This window comes from Ochotona princeps, chromosome 4 (assembly GCF_030435755.1).
Source record: "Ochotona princeps isolate mOchPri1 chromosome 4, mOchPri1.hap1, whole genome shotgun sequence".
NCBI classification, from domain to species: domain Eukaryota; kingdom Metazoa; phylum Chordata; class Mammalia; order Lagomorpha; family Ochotonidae; genus Ochotona; species Ochotona princeps.
The window spans coordinates 54,219,513-54,240,373 of NC_080835.1; the positions used below are offsets into that span (position 1 = coordinate 54,219,513).

The 20,861-nt window shown below is 43.7% G+C and overlaps 1 protein-coding gene across 3 annotated transcripts in view; it reads right to left on the bottom strand.

Moving 5' to 3' along the window:
• The window catches only part of XRRA1 (X-ray radiation resistance associated 1), a 59,387-nt gene that overhangs the window by 34,685 nt on the left and 3,841 nt on the right, over window positions 1-20,861 (bottom strand). For 2 of the 3 annotated variants that reach the window (XM_058663581.1, XM_058663578.1), the window contains exons 4-8: window positions 14,245-14,342; window positions 8,994-9,178; window positions 5,869-5,940; window positions 4,791-4,863; window positions 1,882-1,979 (exon numbers count right to left, since the gene is read on the bottom strand). In XM_058663581.1, coding sequence (XP_058519564.1) covers window positions 1,882-1,979; window positions 4,791-4,863; window positions 5,869-5,940; window positions 8,994-9,178; window positions 14,245-14,338 — 522 coding nt within the window. In that variant the 5' untranslated portion in view covers window positions 14,339-14,342. The remainder of the gene's footprint in view (window positions 1-1,881; window positions 1,980-4,790; window positions 4,864-5,868; window positions 5,941-8,993; window positions 9,179-14,244; window positions 14,343-20,861) is intronic. The other variant, XM_058663579.1, reaches the window with a different exon arrangement.

The following is a 20,861-nucleotide window of genomic DNA, read 5'->3' on the forward strand; positions in this document are numbered from 1 at the left end:
GCTCAGCTCTGGCTAGCTGTTACTGCCACTTGGGGAGTGAACCAGCAGTAGATGGATGATTTTTCTGTCTCTCCTCTCTGTAATCTTATCTGTCTTCCCAATAAAAAGAAATAAATGTTAGCTCCCAAACTCAGAGATTGAGGAAAGGGCTCCCTGTAGCTCTAGAACCTGTGGCACCTGTTTTTCATTGTACTAAAATCCACCATATATATATTTTTAACATTGCAGAAAATTGTATGAGTCGTAAATTTACTGTTTGTTGTATTGGACTTACAAGAATGTTGATACCTGAACAAGTGTGAGGACCACTCCATCTCAAACCACAGATCACTGTACCCTCATCATGACTTGAGAACACGGACAGAAGGTACCATGACATTCAGAATGAGAAGCAAGGACAATCCATCTGAGAAAGGTGACCCATTCCACGCAGTTAAAAAAAGCTTTGCAGTTAAAAACTTTGACACATAAAGCCCATCAACTCTGAAAAGCTCACTTTTGTGAGAGGTCTCCCTCTCTGATAAGTTTGGGTTACATGAGGTTGTTGTGAGGAACAGCTGATGTTCAAAATCTGAACCTTGTTAAGTTACTAACTCTGGGGATCATCCCCAAGGCTCATGAGATGCAGACATTTTGCTGAAGTTTGAATCAGAAATACTTTCACTCTAAGGCCAGCATGTAGGGAGGAGGCTATCATTTAGTGAATGACAGTAAGCTTGGCTACCTGCCCAGGCCCACACTTGGTCCCAAGTTTGTTCTCTACTTTCTAAATGTGCAGTGTCTTGTAAGTAGTGACAAGAATTTTGCTCTTTGGTGAAAAGTACCTTTCCCCCTCATTTTCATGCAAGTGAAAGAGGAGGACATACAAGAAAAATGTATGACCATGACAAAGTAAATTTAGGAGAAAGAAAGGTAAGTAAAATTTTCAGTTCCACACGGTTGAATATAAACCAAAATTGAAATGTCTTTGAAGAAGTCACAGGTTGTGGTTGAGAACCTGCATTTTACTATTAACATATTGGTTAATCAATACCATGTCAATTAATGCCACAATGTTGTAAATGGTTGGAAATATTATGTTGGGGCTTTTAATTGATTGGGATGATACTCTGCTGGCTCTACCTTCAGACCAGAGATGGTCTCACCAAGAAACCATTGAACCTACCAGGACAATAAGATGCTGGACTTTATGCTTGGTAAATACCTCCAATGAAAGAATGTAAACTGAATTTGAACTATGGAAATGCAACAAGGTGGAGCAATCTGCTGTGGGGAGAGGGTTTGGGGAGGGGTGGGGGGAATCCCAGTGCATAAAAAATGTATCACATAATGCAATGTAATTAATTAAAAAAAAATGAAATGCAATAAAAGAAAAAAAATGAAAAAAAATAAACATATGCTATGCCCCCCCCCAAAATTTTTTCAGTTCCAACTCAGACCAGGATGATGTTAGAATCAATTCATCATGGCTCTGCTAGTTCAGCTGGTTTAATGTACACCTAGTTGCAAACCTCTAATGTTCTGTAGTGCTACCACATCCAATTCACCCCTTAAAACCTCCCATCTATGACACCTTGCTTACACTCACATATTAGTATCCTTTGGATATGACTTTTGACCGCTATTATCTGGGATCATGCATCAGAGCCATGGGTCTCACCTATTTCTTGTCACTGCTACCATTTTCATTGCTGTCTCTACCCCCTACCGCACCCCGACTGTCACCACCACAACCACTGCCCTCTTTAGCAGCCTGCCACAAAGCAAAGGCCTAGCTGGTAAGGCCCAGAAATCCCCTTCCTAACAGACTCAGTAGAGAACTTATACTCATTCTTCAGGGGGGAACAGGTGGGCACTAAAAAATCCCTACCTCCGACTTACTTCCAATAACCTGAAGTCTCCATATTTCACATAGACTGTTTTGATGCCGTTAAAGGCGAGCTCCAGTTCCTTTAAAGCTGGAAATGCATTAAACACCTCTGGATGGGGAAGAGAAAGAGAGAATCTGCAGAGAGATACTGGTAATAACCATTTACTAGGTTCCCACTGGCTTACACCAGACACTGTTAAGGTGCTTTACTTACATGGCCTCTAAATCCCTAAAAGAGCCTGACAAGTAAGGATTACCACTACTTCCAGTTCACAGCTGAAGAAGCTGAGAATCAGTCAGGCCCAGCGATTTGCTAGAAATGCAACTGCTGCTATGCCAAGAATTGAATCTAAGTCTGTCCAACCGCAAAGCCCACTTAAAAACTTATCTTCACAAAAGTTAAACATGCCCAACAAGTGACACATCATAGAAAACTAAAGGTTCCCTTTAATCCCAACACCCAGAAATAACAACCATATGATGCTCCAGCTCTTTTTCCTACACATATACTGAAACACACACTTTTGTTTAACAATGGAATCATACTATGTACATTGTATTATAATTGCTCTTTCCTCAACTTATTTTGCATTAAAACATACAAACCTGCTAATCATGTTCTGCAATATAGATGCACTCTAATTTATTTCACTGTCTCAATATCAACAGCCTCAGGCTATGTAGGTAAAAGGTAAGAAACCTTCCCCTTTACCATGAGTGAAACTTTCTACCCTGTTCCCTACCAACCTAAAATATGGCCGGGTAAGCACGTCACCAGGCAATATTGTTTGTGGTACAAATGACCCCAGATTGGTCGACTAGAAGCCAAATGAGTTCTTGGACTAGGAAGCCAAATGAACAGAAGACACCTGCTGGGCTGCTTCTCTGCATGCAGTGACTCCTATAATTGGACATGTCCCCCCTGGACCTCCAGGAGCTATGCCTGTGGAACGGCATAAAGGATAATGTCATAGAGGGGAAGGAGGTCTCTAAGCCAGGGGTGTCCCTGCGTCCAAATGCTGAATACCTCCATTGTCTCCCCGCTGAAGTGGCACCTGGTGAGCACAGACTGTGGCTCACACAGTCGTGTGGACTCCACTGAAGAGGAACTCTGATGCTTTGCCACTCCTGGCACACCGTGTAGGATTACCTAGCACCTTTTAAGGGAATCTGGTGTCAACCAGGGATGGTGGTGGTCTCTGCTCTGTCAATGTTCAATGGAGTCTAACAGAAAAGCTGCTTGGCACACATTTCAGGATGCTTCCAATGAACATCCTTACACAACAAGCATTCTCTATCATTGCAGAATGTATTCTGTAGAAAACATTTCTAGAAGTGGAACTACCAGATTAAAAGCTATCTTAAATTTAAACAGACACTGCCAATCACTTCCAAGATGCCACCAGTTGAGCACAAGAGAATCCCTTTCCATACCAATGCTGGCCAACATTGGTCCTTTCACACTTGATAGGCAGAAAACAGCATCTTGATGCTGTTGTGATTATCAGTGAGGTTGAACATCTTACATGCCAGTTGGCCTTCACCCTTCAAGCCTGTGTCCCTGACAGACCACACTGTCCTCTCAAGGGCAGGGACCTCTTTGTGCACCCCTCAAAATCAACACAATAAAACTGAACTTGTCCAGTCCCTCTGCTCCTCGACATGCCTATCCTCCCACATACTCTATCTATGAGATTCCCCTTCCTCTCCCCAAGTCCCCAAAAAGTCTGTGATTTTCACCTCCTTGGATCCTTTTCTCCCCTCCTCTCTCTGTCCCTTCTTTTCTCCCTTCATTTATTTCTTCCTCCTTCCCTTTCAATTCCCTCACCCCTCTTGCCACATGCCAAGGTCAAGATTTCATCTCCCCCCACCCCTAGAAAATGGGAACAAAAGTCTTCTTTTATAACCTGCCCTCTTTACAGCTGTTACAGAGCTTGTCCTTGTCTATTTACAAAGTCTTCCAACCTTGCATTGCAGGTTCATGTCTGGGTCACTCAAAAACCTTGAGGATTCAGGTTGCTCTGACATCTCCAGTCTCCATTCTCCCCTCCATGTTCCCCTGGCAAACACAAAATCTCCTCAAACTCCCTTGATCAGGCACTGCCCATTCAACATTTGCGCCTTGGGCCTCAAATTTCTGAGCCGCTCCTACTCCTGCTGTGCCCTCAGCTTGGGTGTTCCTCTTCTCAGAAGTCCCTCCTAGGCCCAGTGCAGTAGCTTAGCAGCTAAAGTCCTTGCCTTGCATGCTCCGGGATTCCATATGGAAAGCAGTAGAGAACAGCACAAAGCCTTGGGACCCTGCACCAGCATGGGAAACCTGGAAGAAGCTCCTGGCCCCTGGCTTTGGATCAGCTCAGCTCCAGCTGTTGTGGCCATTTGGGGAGTGAATCAGTGGATGGAAGATCTTCCTTTCAGTCCCTCCTCCTTTCTGCGTATCTGACTTTCCAATAAAAATCAATAAATATTTTTTAAAAAGTCCCTTCTGACCCTCTGGCCTGGGGTGAAGTTCATCCTACTTGGCTGCTTCCCTCCTGCACCACTTACATCTCTGTGCCTTGGGCCCATCTCTCCCACCAAACCAGGAGCTGACCAGCATAGAAACTACCTGCACTTATCCCTAAAAGCCGAGCAATGAACACAGCCCTATCACCCAGCAGGGGTCGCTGTGGATTTGCCAAATGACCATGGCAGCTCTGCTCTTGCATGCTTAGAAACCGTTTCGTGCACCTTCTCTGTAAGGGGAAGGAAGGAAGAGTGCTGGGCTGGTATAGAGATCTGCTTACTCTAAATTCAACCTCTTGTGATCCATGAAAGAGATGTGTAACCAGTCACGGGCAGGTGGACACTTAGAAATCCCAACACAATGAGTGGCTGTGCCAGCAAAAGACAGAAGACATTTTTCAAAAAGAAAAAAACTTACCCAGAGGCAGCGTGTTTTCTGAGGCATTGATATAAATCACAGAATGAAAATTCTTGAAATCCTTTTCCTTAGCCTGCAGGAAGGCATTTCATAAAAACCCACGAGATTAGTTTCCTGCTGGGAGGCCTGGCTGAAGCTCCAGTGGACAGCACAGAGCCACACTGGGCCTCAGTAATGTAGGTCCATGGGTGGGTGAGTAAAGAAATGAAAGAAGAACAGTGTCCAGCGTGGGGACAGAGCTCTGGTTAGCCAGATTGTAATCCCCAAGAGTTGCACGGATGGAGACCCCTGAAATCTACTTTGTTTCACCAACATGGGTCAACCATGTACCAACATTGGTGGGGACCAGGGTGGTTGGCTGAGAACAGGTGACTTCTCAGTCTCAAGGCCAAGACTTTTGCCACAAAGTTCAATTTTGAGGAAGGGAGTACTAAATGAAGCAAAGCACAACCTTGTTGGAAAGCTGCCTGTCCCACCACTGAGCTGGGAATACTGTGGCTCAAAACTCCTCCTCCTTGGGACTGCTTGAGAAGTGTAATGTCTCTAAGCATAGCATGGAAGGCCTACAAACTAAAAATACCTGCTATAATGTCCTGCATACATGTTAGCTAATGATAGGCTGTCATTCTGGCTCCGAGCTGCATATAAGCCAATGCAAAACAAAACAAAAAAACATGACTCATGACAAAGGACATAGTGTCTACAAGTTAAAGACACACCAGCTTCTTGAGAAAATAGTTGCCATTGTTGGTGCTAAAACCTGAAACCACTTTTGAAGGCTCTTGTGGTGGGACTTTAATGTCACAAAATGAATTGTGGTCCAACAAAATTCTATAACAAATTCAAAGCCAGTTTCATAAGCTGATTTCCTTTAATCTACCTCAAACAGGAGAAAGGCAATAACAACATATGGCAAACATTTGGACTGATTTTTGTTTCTACCCAGTGGGTCTTTGTTTGAATACCTCCTTTCTAGCTAATAAGATTTCCAGTTCTCAGGGACTCCAGAGGGCGCGGTGGTCAAACCTGAATAGCCTGGTCTGGTTCACCCACTGCAGTCTGCTGGCTGGTCTCTCACCTTGCTGAACTTCAGGCCGCACACGTTAATGCTGCACAGGTCCGACGGCTTCCGTACACAGTGATGCTTCAGCTGGAACATGGGGCAGGGGTCAGCTCTCAAGACCCACAGAAGTATAATCAATTAATCTATGCTACATTTATTCATGTTGGGCAATCTCATATTTTTGTTATGTTTGCTTGTTCACGCATTAATTGTGCATTCATTCATCACAAATTTATTAAGCACTACCTCGGGCCATGTACTACGCTAGGCACATTAATAAACTTTCTTCTAATCCTAACTAAATTCTTTGATCTAAGTGGGATTATCTCCCTTTTTGTAATGAGAAAAACAAGGTTAACAAAGGTAGAGTGCTTTGCCTAAGGTCACACAGCTAGTAATGGACAGATCTACAATTCCAATCCAAATCTATACTAAGCTGCAGGCTCTTCTGACTACCATATGTTACCCCATATAATTAAAGAGTTGAAGCAAATCTCAGCTTTGCAGCTTCTATCTATATTTAATCAAACCTCATTCCTTTTTTTTCCTGTTAATCATTTATTTATGGTATCCATTATATTTAGGCACTGAACTAGGCTTGGAGAAGACAACAGAGAAAAAGCCCAGACACTTTCAGAAAGCTTACTCTTGGAAAGCCAAAAAGCAAGCAAGCAAGTATCTATAAACACGATGAATATTTTAAAGGAGAAATTCAAGATGCTATGGGAGACAATGGCAGGAGATCCAAACGCCAGTCTAGAAATGAGGAAATACTACTACAGTGGGAACTTAAGAGCTGAATAGAACTGGACTCATGAGAGTGGCAGTGGGGACTGTGAAGACTACCTAGGCAGGAAAAGCAAGGTGCCAAACAAGGCAAGATGAGAGAGGTAGGTGCTGGAACATGTGAGCCCATGTGGCTCTGCAGAGATTTTATGCTACATCAGCAGAAAGCTGTCGGAGGTTTTCGTGGTAGGGGCTGCTAATATTTATTATGAAAATCTCTTACAAAAATGTGTAAGACAGGAAAGATGGATATATCAGATGTTGTTAATTACCTTCCCAATAACTACTCCACTTTTGTTAAAGAACACTGGTGTAACTCTCATTTCTCTGAGATATTCTCAAGTCAACAATCTTGATTTGTCTAAGCTGATTGTGGAGGTTTCATTCTCTTATCAGTGATTGGGCAAATGATGTACGTTTGTGACAGAGATAAACATCAGTGTAACAGGTCACTGGCTTGATGACTGGGTGGAGAATAGTGCCAACACAGAGATAGTATAGCAAATACTACAAAAGAGGTATGTCTGGGTCTTGGAGCAGGAGGATTGGTGAACAGCTGAAAAGGAGATGCCAAAGGAACATCTGAGTGGAACCGCAGAACAGGCAGAAGGGATATGGCCTTACTTGTAATACCTGAAGTGGCCATCTGAATAACAAATATACTTGTCAAATGTAGGAATAGGGCCTGGCATGGTAGCCTAGCAGCTAAAGCCCTCGCCTTGAATGCACCAGGATCCCATATGGACGCCGGTTCTAATCCCGGCAGCTCCACTTCCCATCCAGCTCCCTGCTTGTGGCCTGGGAAAGCAGTCGAGGACGGCCCAAAGCCTTGGGACCCTGTATCCGTGTGGGAAACTTGGAGTAGGAAGTTCCTGGCTCCTGGCTTTGGATCAGCACAGCACCAGCCATTGCGGTCACTTGGGGAATGAATCATCAGATGGAAGATCCTCTCTGTCTCTCCTCCTCTCTGTATGTCTGACTTTGCAATAAAAATAAATACATCTTTTAAAAAAAGTAGGAATATGCACCTATTTGGAAATGGAAGGAAAGAGACCACAGGAAGACTTTCTTCTTCTCCATAGGGTTGTTGTTTCCATCCTCCTTGTCCCTAGTGAGGAGTGGACGCAACAATGAAACATTCTCTCCTAGACTCTGCAAAAAGCTGATACTAGCCACCTGTAATGAGAAACAACCAACATCTGAGCAGTACAGACTTCATTTAGGGAATTGCAGCAGAACCTGGGAAGCTATGAGAACCAGATTGTGCACTAACATGGATTTACAAAATGGTTCAATCTACTGAGGTTCTGAATACAGTAGATGTGAAATCACCTGGCTTTGGGGCTGGCATCGTGGTCCAGTCAGCTAACCTTCCATCTGCAATACCAGATTCCCAGCATCCCACAGCAGAGCACCAGTTTAAGTCTTGGCTGTTCTGCTTCTGATCCAGCTCCTTCGTAATGTGCTTGGGAAGGCAGTAGGAAAAGGCCTAAGTATTTGGTTCCTGCCACCCATGTGGGATGTCCAGATTTCTAGGTTCCTAGATTCAGCCTGGACAAGACCCAGTCATTACAGTCAAGTAGGGAGTAGAGTAGAGGATGGAAGATTTTTTTTTTTGGTCTCTGTCATTCTAATTCCCAAATAAATCTTGAAAAACAGAAAAAAAAAAGTATCTGGCTTGTCTCCAGCACAGCTAGCCCTGTCATTGTAACGCCTGCTCCAGGCATTGGGTACTATCTGGTCTGCTTACCTGGCTTTCAGCTGGACACTCAAGCAAAAGGACAAAGGACATGGAGAGTAGGACCTCCTCAATTCCATCTGATGCCAGAGAATTGGCCCCAGAGTAGAGCAGAGCAGCAGGAATTTCTCTATTCTAATAAGTCCTAGATTTGGCTTTTCAATGGACTATTCTCCCTGACCTCCCCTTTACCAATTAAGATTGTTTTTTTTACCTGATACAATCAAAGGTACAGGTTTTGACATCAGTAAACTGGAGTTCTAATCTAACCAAGCTATTTACTAGCTGTGGGAACTCAGCCAAGGCAAATAACTTCCTGGGGCCTCAGTTTCCTCATCTGACCAATGGTAACACTAGAACAGGGAGGCCAGCACATTACCTAGCTCAGGCAAATATAAAGAAATCTTTACATGGAAGCAGTCTGCAGTACCCTTATCTTCCTGGCTGTACTCACACTGCCAACATCACTCTAATAGCTTGCATGACCTGGGTGTAGTTGTGCCAGAGCAAGGCAACTCCTTATCCTGAATAGGACAAAAACAGAATGGGGAGTTCCTCATCCCTCCAACCTCCCCTGCCAACGCTTCCAGCCACTCCAGGATGTGTTTGTCCTCACCAGAAAATCCCGGTCCAGGATGTGTCCAGAAACATCTAATTGGCTTTGCTGCTGAGACTCTTTATTCCCTCGGACCTCAAGAGAAATGTTCTTCTGGCTGTGCTGACCCCCAGCAGGTGCTTTCGCTGTGCCCTTAGAATTCTTGAGGTTACCTTTTCGAGCCACTAACCAGTGTCCTCGGCCTGCTGGGAAAATTAGAACAGCGAGCAGAGGAAAACTGCAAAGTTCTGGCCAGCGCCACTGTAGAATGCTGATCTAGACCGCCCAAACCTAAAACAGCTCCTGGTTACTTGCCATGTGCCAGACACTCCACTCCTGCTGGGGCTACGGAGAGAGGTCTGCACAAACGGAACCCCTAAGCCAGGAAACAGCATCTTGCTGTCTCTGCTTTATAGAGGAAAAGGCTTAGACCAAAAGAGGTGGAAGGACTTGCCCAGTTCCCTCTTTCTTCACAATTTAGTTTTCAAATTTTGCTGTTTCTTTAGGACCCAAGATCAAGTATTTCCCATTCTGTGAAGTCATCCCTGATCATCCTCAGCAGAGCTGGTCACTCCTCCCCGGACCAGCTGGTTGCTCCCCTGTGGGTCACCTCTTGAGTAAAGCCCAATGCATGGTCTCAACTCAATGGATTCCACCTTCGCAGACTTCTGCCATTATTAGGGAAAGTATATGTTAGGAACTTAGAATAAGAAAAACACCAGGTCTTTGCAGTTCAACACACAATACTGCATGTTCACAGTACTGCATGTAGGAATAATTAGATAGTGTATGCAAATTAAAAAAAAACTCTGATGTTTACCAGTAAGCATATGCAACACAAATCACAGCATTCTGGCAACTATTTTCTCTTGCATCTTCAGTTGACATACTGCCCAACGTTCAATGAAATCAGTAATTATTTTATTAATTCATTTATGATCTGTCTTTTCCTCTAGAGTGGAAACTCCAGAACAAGAGATTCGTATTTGAGCATTAGGTATTTCCAAGGCCTGCACAGAGCTAAACTTGTCACATTTGCTGAATGAAAGATCAGACCACAGCTTCAGCTGAGACCTTCCTGAGCACCCACTTTGTGCTGGGAGCGGGAGTTATGGAAATGAATATGACAGCAGCTCTGATGGAAAGGAGCTCAATGAAGTAATGCAAGCCATGGAGGCCTAGAGATGGGAGCACCCAGCCTAGAGCATAAGTGGATCTGTATGCCAGAAGAAAATCACTAGATTAGATTCAAAACCCAAGCACCATAGACAAAGGGGAAGGGATAAAAACAAAAACAAAAACCCAGATGTATGTATGTATGTATCTATCTATCTATCTATCTATTTATCTATCTATCTATATATATATATCTATAACCACACAGAAGACTATCAGAGCTGTGGGAACCAATTTAGTGTCTCTAACCACTGGCTCTTTCTTGCCACATCCCACTATCCCAGCCTCAGGGACCTGCCCCAGATTGCCTATCCACTATGGCCAATCCTACCTCTTAGACGCGGTTGCTGCCCTACATCTCACAAGAGCTATTTCCTGGCCTCACTCTGGGTTTGACAGATACCTTATTTTTTAAGTCTGTCCCCATTTGGAGCAAGGACTTAGAATCTCCTTTACCCTACTCATCTCCCCTGACTCCCGAGGACTCCAGCACGAGCTGGTACGAAACCCCCAACAAAGACAGGAAGGAAGGCCCAAAAATTAATAAGGGAAGAGATGATGCTAGTGAGGTCAGCAGAGTCATATTATAAAAGGTCCTGAGGACCAGCATGAGGAGTTTGGGTTTTAATGCGGTAGGCTTTTAGCAGGAAGGAGATCCATGGGGAGGGTTATTTCTTATCTTTTTTCATTTTGAGGTAATTTTAGACCTTCAGAAAAGTTTAAAAAATGGAACAGAGAACAAATATAGTCTTTGCCAGCTCCCCTAATATGAACTTATATAACCATAATACAATTACAAAACCAAGAAATCAACACCAGTGTAGTATTAGTCGCTGATCTACAGCACTTTGACTTGTGCTGGTTTTCTCACTAATGGCCTCCCCCTGTTCCAGAGCTCAACCCAAGATCTCACACTGCATTTGGTTGGTTACGTCTCTCTCATCCTTATTTTTGGTTTGAGTCTGTGACAGTGATTCTATCTTGTTTTTTCTTGTGTGACCTTGACACTTTTCAAGAGCACAGGTCAATCAGTCTGTAAAATGTTCCTTAATTTAAATCTGTTTGGGGCTTTTCCATGACTATATTAATCTTAAGGCTTTGCACGTTAGCAAAAACTCAAGACACAAAGCTGTGCCTTTCTTGTTGCTTTACCTCAAGGAGTTTGGGATGTTAATCGACTTGATAACTAGTAAAGTACATTAGGGTCACTGGGTTAAAGTGGTGCCTGCCTAGCTTCCTTATTGGGATGGTATTCTCTAATGATCAGTGTCTAAAATCAACTGATGTTAAGAAAGAGAGATTCTCCTTGATCATGTGGGTGGCTCACACCCAGTCAGCTGAAAGCCCTCAGGAGTACAGGCAAGAGGGAACAACGCATCATTTTGAGGATTAGAAGACCTGAGTGACCTAAATCTGATCAGGCATCTGTTGCCCACTCCTGGATGTTGTTTGTTTTGCCCGAAGCCTGGGCAGCCATGGAATGGTTGTAAAGAACTACAACCACTGGGTAGTAAAATAAGGACCCCTCCCTGCCTCTGATGAGCGGGCATTTGGAGGAACCTCACCTCCTGCATGCCTTATACAGGACTATAGATATGGACCATACTTGTGTTTTCCTATATAAAATCAGGACTTCTTCCTTTGGGTAGAGAGGTTGGATATTAAGGCACTGGTGGGCCACCTGCCCAGTTGCTAGCTCCTTAAATAAACTTTCTTTCTTTCTTTTCCCTAAACCCTTGTCCTGAGTCATTGGCCTTTCTTGGAATGAGTATCTGATTTCAGGTTCAGTAACAGAAGCAAAAATTGAGCTTTTTCTGGAGATAGAAAAAACAAACAAACAAACAAAAAAACAGCCAGCCAGCCAACCAACCAACCAACCAAAAGCCCCTTGCCTCAAGGGTCTCAGGTCATGCCTCAAATCCTCAGTTCCTTTTTGAGAATTTCCAGCCTGTTGCCCTGACCTACAAACTTCAGACTTACCAGGTCCCACAATCACATTAGCCAATTTCCTGAAATATAAAGCCTATTGATCATCAAATTACCTATTTATTACTAGTTCTGTTTCTCCGAAGAATACTGATTTCTACAAAAGCCACAGAGAGTTCTTACCTGCAAAATCACTATTGTGTTGTTAGAATTGTGATTTTCTATTCCCCTCATTTCTTTTCCTTCATTCCTTGTACAATGAAACCTGGAATTTCACCATAAGAAAGCATTCTTCTTCCTCCCCCAATTAGGTATTTAAATATTTTTACTTCAGTGTGGACTACTGAATGCCTATTTATTCTATGGTTTGCATCCCAATTCTCCGACATTTATTTCATTGTTTAGATTGTCCCAGCTTTGGCCATAGGAGTGCCTTAGGATTGGTTCGTACATCCTTCCAATAAACTCTGTATTTTTCCATGCCCCAACCCTGCAAACAAGATGCTTTTGCTCCTTTCAATGGGGACTGGTTTTGAAACCAGGTGTGTGCAGCAGAACAAGAAATACATATATTAAGAGTATAATAAAGGCCAAGCATGTGCTGGGATCCCATGTGGGCACTGGTTCTAATCCTGGCAGCTTCACTTCCCATCCAGATCCCTGATTGTGGCCTGGGAAAGCAGTCGAGGACAGCCCAAAGCCTTGGAACCCTGCACTCATGTGGGAGACCCGGAGGAGGCTCTTGGCTCCTGGCTTCAGATTGGTTCAGCTTCGGCCACTGTGGCCACTTGGGGAGTGAATTAGCAGATGGAGGATCTTCCTCTCCATCTCTCCTTTTCTCTGTGGGTCTGATTTTCCAGTAAAAATAAATAAATCTTTTTTTTCTTTTAAAAAAAAAAGTATACTGAGGGCTTGGTGCAATAGCCTAGTAGCTAAATCCTTGCCTTGCATGCACCAGGATGCCATACAGGTGCTGGCTGGTGTCCTGGCTGCTCTACTTCCCATCCAGGTCCCTGTTTGCAGCTGGGAAAGCAGTAGAGGATGGCCTGAAGTCTTGTGACCCTGCCCCCACATGGTAGACCCAGGGGAAGCTCTTATTTTTGGCTTCAGATCGGCTTAGCTCTGGTCAGCTGTTACGGCTGCTTGGAGAATGAACTAGCAAGTAAATCTTTCTCTCTGTATTTCCTTCTCATTGTATATTGGTCTTTCAAAAAAAAAAACCACCGAAATCTTAAGAAAAATAATATACTAACACATACACACATACACATCTGTGCTTCTGTAACTATCCGAGTGTGTGTGCGTGTGTGTGTGTGTATGAGACAGTGAGAGAGAGAATATATGAGTGACAGAGAGATCATGAATCCATATAGACAGCCTCATTGGAAGGATTTTAATAAGTAGATAGTCAAGGAAGGCTGCTATATAAAAATAAGTCATTCCGTGAAGTAGGGAGGACAGACTGGAGAAATTTCTTCCAACATTCTACATAGTGAGTGGCTAACAAAGTCCAACATTTAGAGTACACAAGTGTTCTTCTCCCTAGTCCTGTTCTTTTAAAGCAACAAATCCAATCCAGAGGACCCACACTTTGAGGCAAGATTCCATCTCTAGGGACCTGCTTAGGAGCTTGAGAAAGTTCCACTATAGGTGAGATTAGAGATATGCTTAGAACAATGTTTAGGAGGGTCCAGTTCAACACATTTTATTTAGGAGCTGGGCACAATATGATTACTTGTCAAATAAGAAACACAGACAGGCAAACAGTGTCTAAGAGAGGATGGGCACTGAACATTTGTTAGAAGTTGGGGAAGAGAGGGATATTGTGAGATGGGAGAGTCTGGCTCTCTTGAGTGAAGGCTGGGACGTTCAGCACTGTGCAATGCTGTATAAACACAGGAATGAGGTCGTAGTGGAGACTGGGGGAAGGTTAGACTCTGAATGACACAGAATGCCAGGAAACAGCAATCAGTGAGAAGCCACAAAACAGCACAGGGGCAACATGACTAAGCGCATACTTTGGAAGTCCTCCTGGGACTGCTAAGAGAAGACAGATGGAAGAGACCAGACTGTGAGGGGTAGGGAATGATAGTGAAGGGACAGAAGAGAAATGGCTGAAAGCAGGAGCCTAGTATGGGGGAAGAGGTCCAAGTCTGAAAAGCCACCTGACCTTTATCTGTTGTCCGAAGCAGATTCTTGGCTGGAAAGCAGTTGTTCAGGTAAGGTTTTCCATCGTCCAGCTTGTAGCTTCCCAAGTAGGCCATCTCCCTGAATGCCAGGCAAGGAAAGCAAGGAAGCAGGAGAGTGAGAAGCTCTGGTGAGCTTGGGAGCCCACCAGAACCACCACACCCCACACATACCCACCCTGCCTTCTTTTAGAGATGGCCTGGTCACTTGCATGAAGAGCTTTCCAGTTCAAATAAAATCATAACTGAGTGGAAGGCTCTAAAGAGCAATTACTTTTTTTTAAAGATGTATTTATTTTTATTGCAAAGTCAGATATACAGAGAGGAGGAGAGACAGAGAGGAAGATCTTCCGTCTGATGATTCATTCCCCAAGTGACCGCAATGGCCAGTGCTGCGCTGATCCAAAGCCAGGAGCCAGGAACTTCCTACTCCAAGTCTCCCTTGTGGATACAGGGTCCCAAGGCTTTGGGCCGTCCTCGACTGCTTTCCCAGGCCACAAGTAGGAAGCTGGATGGGAAGTGGAGCTGCCGGGATTAGAACCTGCATCCATATGGGATTCCAGTACGTTCAAGGCAAGGACTTTAGCTGCTGGGCCACCGCGCCAGGCCCAAGAGCAATTACTTTTTGACACAAATGATACCTGCTATGAATTCTAGTTCTGACCTCCTTTTCTCTAGGACCCAACAAATTACTCTGTCTGTACCCCAATTTCTTTACCTGTAAAGTGGGGGTAATAATATCTACCTTAATGACACTCCACTAAGAAAGGCTGTGCCTAGCATATATTAAAGCACTTTAAACAATTATTAAAAATGGATTTAAAAGATAAGTTGAGGGAAATAGGAAATCACAATTGCCTTAAAAACAGAAATACAAGAAACAGGAACAAGGAACATGACTTCCCCAAAAGAATATAGTCCCATTTCTATACTGAAATGTGAAGACAAAGAGATTGATGAAGCCCCAGAAAAGACATTTAAAATAATGGATTAAAAGATTACTCAAGGGCCTGGCAGGGTGGCCTAGTGGCTAAAGTCCTCACCTTGCACATGCTGGGATCCCAAATGGGTGCCAGTTCTAATGCTGGTAGCCCTGCTTCCCATCCAGCTCCTAGCTTGCGGCCTGGGAAAGCAGTCAAGGATGAATCCAAAGCCTTGGGACTCTGCACCCACATGGGAGACCCGGAAGAGGCTCCTAGCTCCTGGCTTTGGATTAGCTCAGCACCAGCCATTGCGGCCACTTGGGGAGTGAATCAAAGGATGGACCTTCCTCTCTGTTTCTCCTCTTCTCTGGAAATATCTGATTTTCTAATAAAAATAAAATAAATCTTTTTAAAAATTGATATGCCATTGACCCAGCAAACCAAAAACAGGGAGAAGACCTAAAGTAATAAAATTAGAGATGAAAAATGAGATGTTACAACAGATATGACAGACAAAAATAATCATCAGCAATTAGTACAGGCAATTTATATGCCAACAAATGGAAAAATATAGAAGATTTTAATAAACTTCTGATCACGTAAAGTTTACCAAAATTAAGCCACAAAGACTTTAGAAAACCTAAATGGGCCGCCAATAATCAAGACAGACTGAATTGGTAATAAAGACCCTTCCAAAAAAGAAAAGTCTAGGACCGGATGTGTGTCATTGCTGAATCCTAGCAAATTTTCAAGGAACTAATCCCAATTTCTCTTAAGATATACAAAACAATTTAGAGGGAAGGAATCCTCCCAAACCCATCTTTATTTCAAAACCAAAGAAGAGACCTATAGACCAAAAAAAGAAAGAGACCTATAGACCAGCATTTCTGATGACCCAAACATGTAAAAATCCTCAACAAAACACTAGTGAATTGAATGAAAAAACAATACAAAAAAATAATTCACTCAGACCAAATGGAACTTATTCCAGGAATCATATCATTTTACGGCTGTAAAAATCAACTAAATTCTGGGCCCGGTGCAATAGCGTAATGGTAAAGGTCCTCACCTTGAACATGCCAGGATCCCATATGGGCGCCAGCTCTAATACTGGCGGCCCCACTTCCCATCCAGCTCTCTGCCTGTAGCCTGGGAAAGCAGTCAGGGACGGCCCAAAGCTTTGGGACTCTGCACCCACATGGGAGACCCACATGGGAGGCTCCTGGCTTTGGATAGGCTCAGCACCGGCCATTGCGACCATTGGGGAGTGAACCATCAGACAGAAGATCTTTCTCTCTGTCTCTCCTCTCTGTATATCTGCCTTTCCAATAAAAATAAATAAATCTTTAAAAAAAAATCAATTAAATTCTGTCTTGCAAGGAAATTGATGCAACTGGAGACCATTATGCTTAATAAATAAGCAAAAAGAAGACAAATATCATGTTTGTCCTGATTTTGTGGTAACTAATTATACAGGATTATCTATATACATATACAGATGAGTAAAACTGGCATTTTGAGATCTGATGATTGTTTAAAGCCTTTGCCTATGCCCCTGAGGAACAGTGATTCTTCTACTTATTACTTGTTGAATCTTTTATTTAGTGGAAGGTTAAGCTTGTAGTTCTAAGTAAACCGAAAGTATGTCACTGTGAACATGAAAAGAAAAGTAAGAAGAGGAAGAGGGAGGGTAGGAATGAGGGAGGGAAGAGGGGTAGGGTGAAAGTATCATGTTCTTTTTTTTTTTTTTTTGATTTATTCATTTTATTACAGCCAGATATACACAGAGGAGGAGAGACAGAGAGGAAGATCTTCCGTCCGATGATTCACTGCCCAAGTGATTGCAACGGCCGGTGCTGCGCCAAGCCGAAGCCAGGAGCCAGAAACTTCCCCCAGGTCTCCCAAATGAGTGCAGGGTCCCAATGCATTGGGCCGTCCTCAACTGCTTTCCCAGGCCACCAGCAGGGAGCTGGATGGGAAGTGGAGCTGCCGGGATTAGAACTGGTGCCCATATGGGATCCCAGGGCTTTCAAGGCAAGGACTTTAGCCGCTAGGCCACGCCGCCGGGCCCATGTTCTTAAAACAGTACATATTAAATACATGAAATTCGTTTTCTCCACATAAATAAAAGTTTGATGCTTAGGGGCAAAATAATTTTCAAAACTCAAGCACAGTTGACTTTTCCTAATATGCACTTTCCACAAACTTTTTGGAAACCCTTATATTAAATGCACATTAGAAGTTTGAAAAAAGTTCAGAAAAGACTGGATTCACATTTTAAGGAAGATGATGTGGAAATACTGACATTTGAACTGGGCAAATGGGATTTGAAGGGTGAATTTGTTCACACAGAGAAGGATAAACATTCCGAACAAGAGCTATAGGATGGAGGCCACCAAGGTACATTAATGAAAACCAGATCCAGCAAGGGAAAAGATGTGCGTCTTGGACAATACGGCTGGGAAGAAGAACGGTGCTGACTCCTGAAGGGCCTTTGGTGCCAGGTTAGGAGCTCAATCTTCATTCTTTAGGTGACAGAGAACTAAGGAGAGAGCTAGGACCCAGCTGTGCTTTAGAAAGGAAGGTCTGACAGCAGCACTATGTGCAAGTGACTTGCACCTGGGATGGCAGCTGGGCAAAACTGTAGCACCAAGGGGTAAGGTGATAAGTACCTATGCTAATAAAGAACTACAGAAAAAAATCTAGAACGAAGGGAGTGAGTGAAAGGATAAAGATGAACAAGATCAATTGGAAGCACAAACATTTAAGGTATGCATAAAAGAGACACAAAATAGTGACAAAAAGCCTCTAGAAGACTTAGGACAAGTTGATAGAGACATAGGAGAAGACTAGGCAGGGAGCTGTCAGGTAAGGCACAGAAAACAGACAGGTCTATGAAACAGAGAAGAGATTGGCAGAGAAGTCAGGTAAGGTGAAGAGTAAAACCAGGTCAGGAGAAAGTTGAAAGTCATCTTTTGGAGAGAGCTAGACTTCAGGTCAGATTTCAACTGTGTATGTTAGAATGATGGTAAGGCAAGAAAACACAGAAAGTGAATGGGCCCAAGTTTTTTGAAGAAGCCTGACTATGAAAGAGAGGAGAGAAGCAAGACAGTAATGAGAACAATGGCAAGGTCAGGAGATGGACTGCAGGAAGGTGACAGAGATCCAAAGTGGGCACTTGGCTGATTTCTAGCACTGTGCAAATCCTAGGTCTCCTATGCCAGCACTTGCTCCACCCTGGTCCCAATCCTGGTGGGCAGCGTGACAACTGAGCATGGACTCTTATTTACTTAAAAGAGTTATTTTATTGGAAAGCCAGAGAGAGAATCATTCTTCCATTTGCTGGCTCACTCTTCAAATGGCTGGAACAGTGAGGGTTGGAACAGGCAGAAGCCAGGAGCTTCTTCAGGGCCTCCAACTGTGTGGCAGGGACCATTCTCTGCTGCTCTTCCCATCAGCAGGGAGCTGGACTGGAAATGAAGCAGCCAGGACATGAACCAACACTCACATTGGATGCCAATACCACCACAATGACAGCTCTTGAGCTTGGACTCTGAAAGCACACTGTATGGATTCAAATGCTAGCTACACCACTTGCTATCTGGGGTGTCATACACTACTTGGCTTTTCTACACTTTCATTTCTTCACGAAATGCGGTCACATACCCCTATTTAATAGGGCTGTTTTGCTGATTGAATGAGAAAATGCTTGTGAGCAGGTTCAGGACAGTCCCCAGCACAAGACTATTACACACTGGTCATTTTCTATTACAGTGGTGAGTAACAGGAAGCCACGACTTATCCCCCAAGGGTTCATACATAGGTGGGAAGCTATTGTGATGCTGAGAGGTAGTGTGGTCTTTAAGGGGCCGAACCTGCTCAGAGGGTCTCAGGTCATTGGGATAGGTCATCAGAAGGGGGTTGGTGCTCCCGTTTCTCTCCGGCTTTCTGACTCACTTTGTGGTCTCTTTCTCCTGCACATGCTCTCACCATGCTGTCATCCACCATAAAGTTCTTACCAGAGCTGAAATTATATTAGTATCAGGCTCCTCAACGTCCAGAACTGTGGCTCAACAAACCTCTTTTCTGGCTAAAATGCCCAGCCTCCAGTATTTCATTATAGTAATTGCCTAGATCATAGCAGGAGAAAGGTTTGGCTGTAGCTACAGCCTGAAAAAGAGCAGGTAGAGAAGGAAAGGCTCCTCAAGACAGGCAGACCTACAGAGCCATCCCTGAGGAGCCAGGAAGGGTAGCATCAGCACCTGGGTTGGGAGGGAGGGCAAGCAGACAGCTGTGACAGGGAAGAGATATCAAGGATTCCATGTGTGCCAACTCCCTAACACTTTAAGAATTAAACGAGCATCGTAGAAATAAGATTCCACTTCCTATTGTCTCCCAGAAGAGGTTCCCAGAGCCTCACCACTGCTAATTTAGAATGAGTCAGATTTCTCTGGGCAGGTGGTGGTGTGTGTGTCTGTCCACTCATCCATATACACAGAAGTCAAGAGCAGAGTACTGTTCTGACCTCAGGGTCTGACCCAGGCTTTTCTCAACTAAATTACTGTTCTTTTTGGAGGGCTAGACATACTAAAGTTTCCTCAAGGGAACAGATATCTTTAACTGCAATTACACTGACCACTTGTCATTCAAGAATTTTGAATGTAAAAGTTTGCTAAAAACAAAGAATTTTTTGCTGTAGTCTGATGCCAAAACTTGCAAAATCCTGTACGCTAGCTAGGAGTTGGAAACACACATGGGTACAGATGTCGAGTGGGTGAGTGACCAAAGCTGTACATGCTCACACACATTCCTGCTCTCACCCACTGCCTTGCAGAAACCTAGTTCAATGACACCTGATCTTCACGATGTTTTGAGAGATGTCTGATTTTTATGCACTATTTCCTCATCATGTGACTGTCAACAACTCATTCATTACTTTCAAACAATGTGCAGGCTGAACAAATCACTATGAACCAGATTCAACTCGTGCGCTACAAGTTTTTGGTTTTTTCTGATTGATATTCCTTGATTTTCCATTCTGTGCAAATTAAACAGTAAGTCCAGTTCAGCAAAACAAACTCCCATGTCTTGGTTTTTACAAATTCATTAACAGACATTTCCTTTTGTCTTGAAAATGTATAGTTGGGCACTGGCCGGTGCAGTATCAACATTGTCCTAACCCCACTGCGTCTCCTGCATGTGTTCTCATCCCGTGCATCTAACTGACCAAGAAGTGGTGGTCAGAAACACTGCCCCCAAGGTCTGTTTTTCTCCATCTCCACTGCTTTCACTGAGTCTTCCATCATCTCTTTCCTATAATACTGCAGCAGACTTCTGACTGGGTTCCTACTGAGCCTGCACACCAGGTGCCTGAGCCTGGCCTTGGAGTCCTAGGTCCTAACTTTCCAATTCTACTCAGTCCATCCAGGCTCACAAATTATTTCCTAGTCCAAAGGCAAACCATTCAAATTCAGTCTTTCTGGCCTTTGTTCCTGGAGTTTTTTCAGCCTGAAATACTCTTTTCTACTGGGTTCACTTGATGGATGGCATGTTTTAAGATTCAGCCCCACACCACCTCAAAGACCTAAGTTTCTTAAAGCTGGAGCTTTAGAGATTTCTCTTTAAAGGGATCCAAATCTGCTTTGACCCAGCTTTAGAAAATTTCAAGCGGCAGAGAC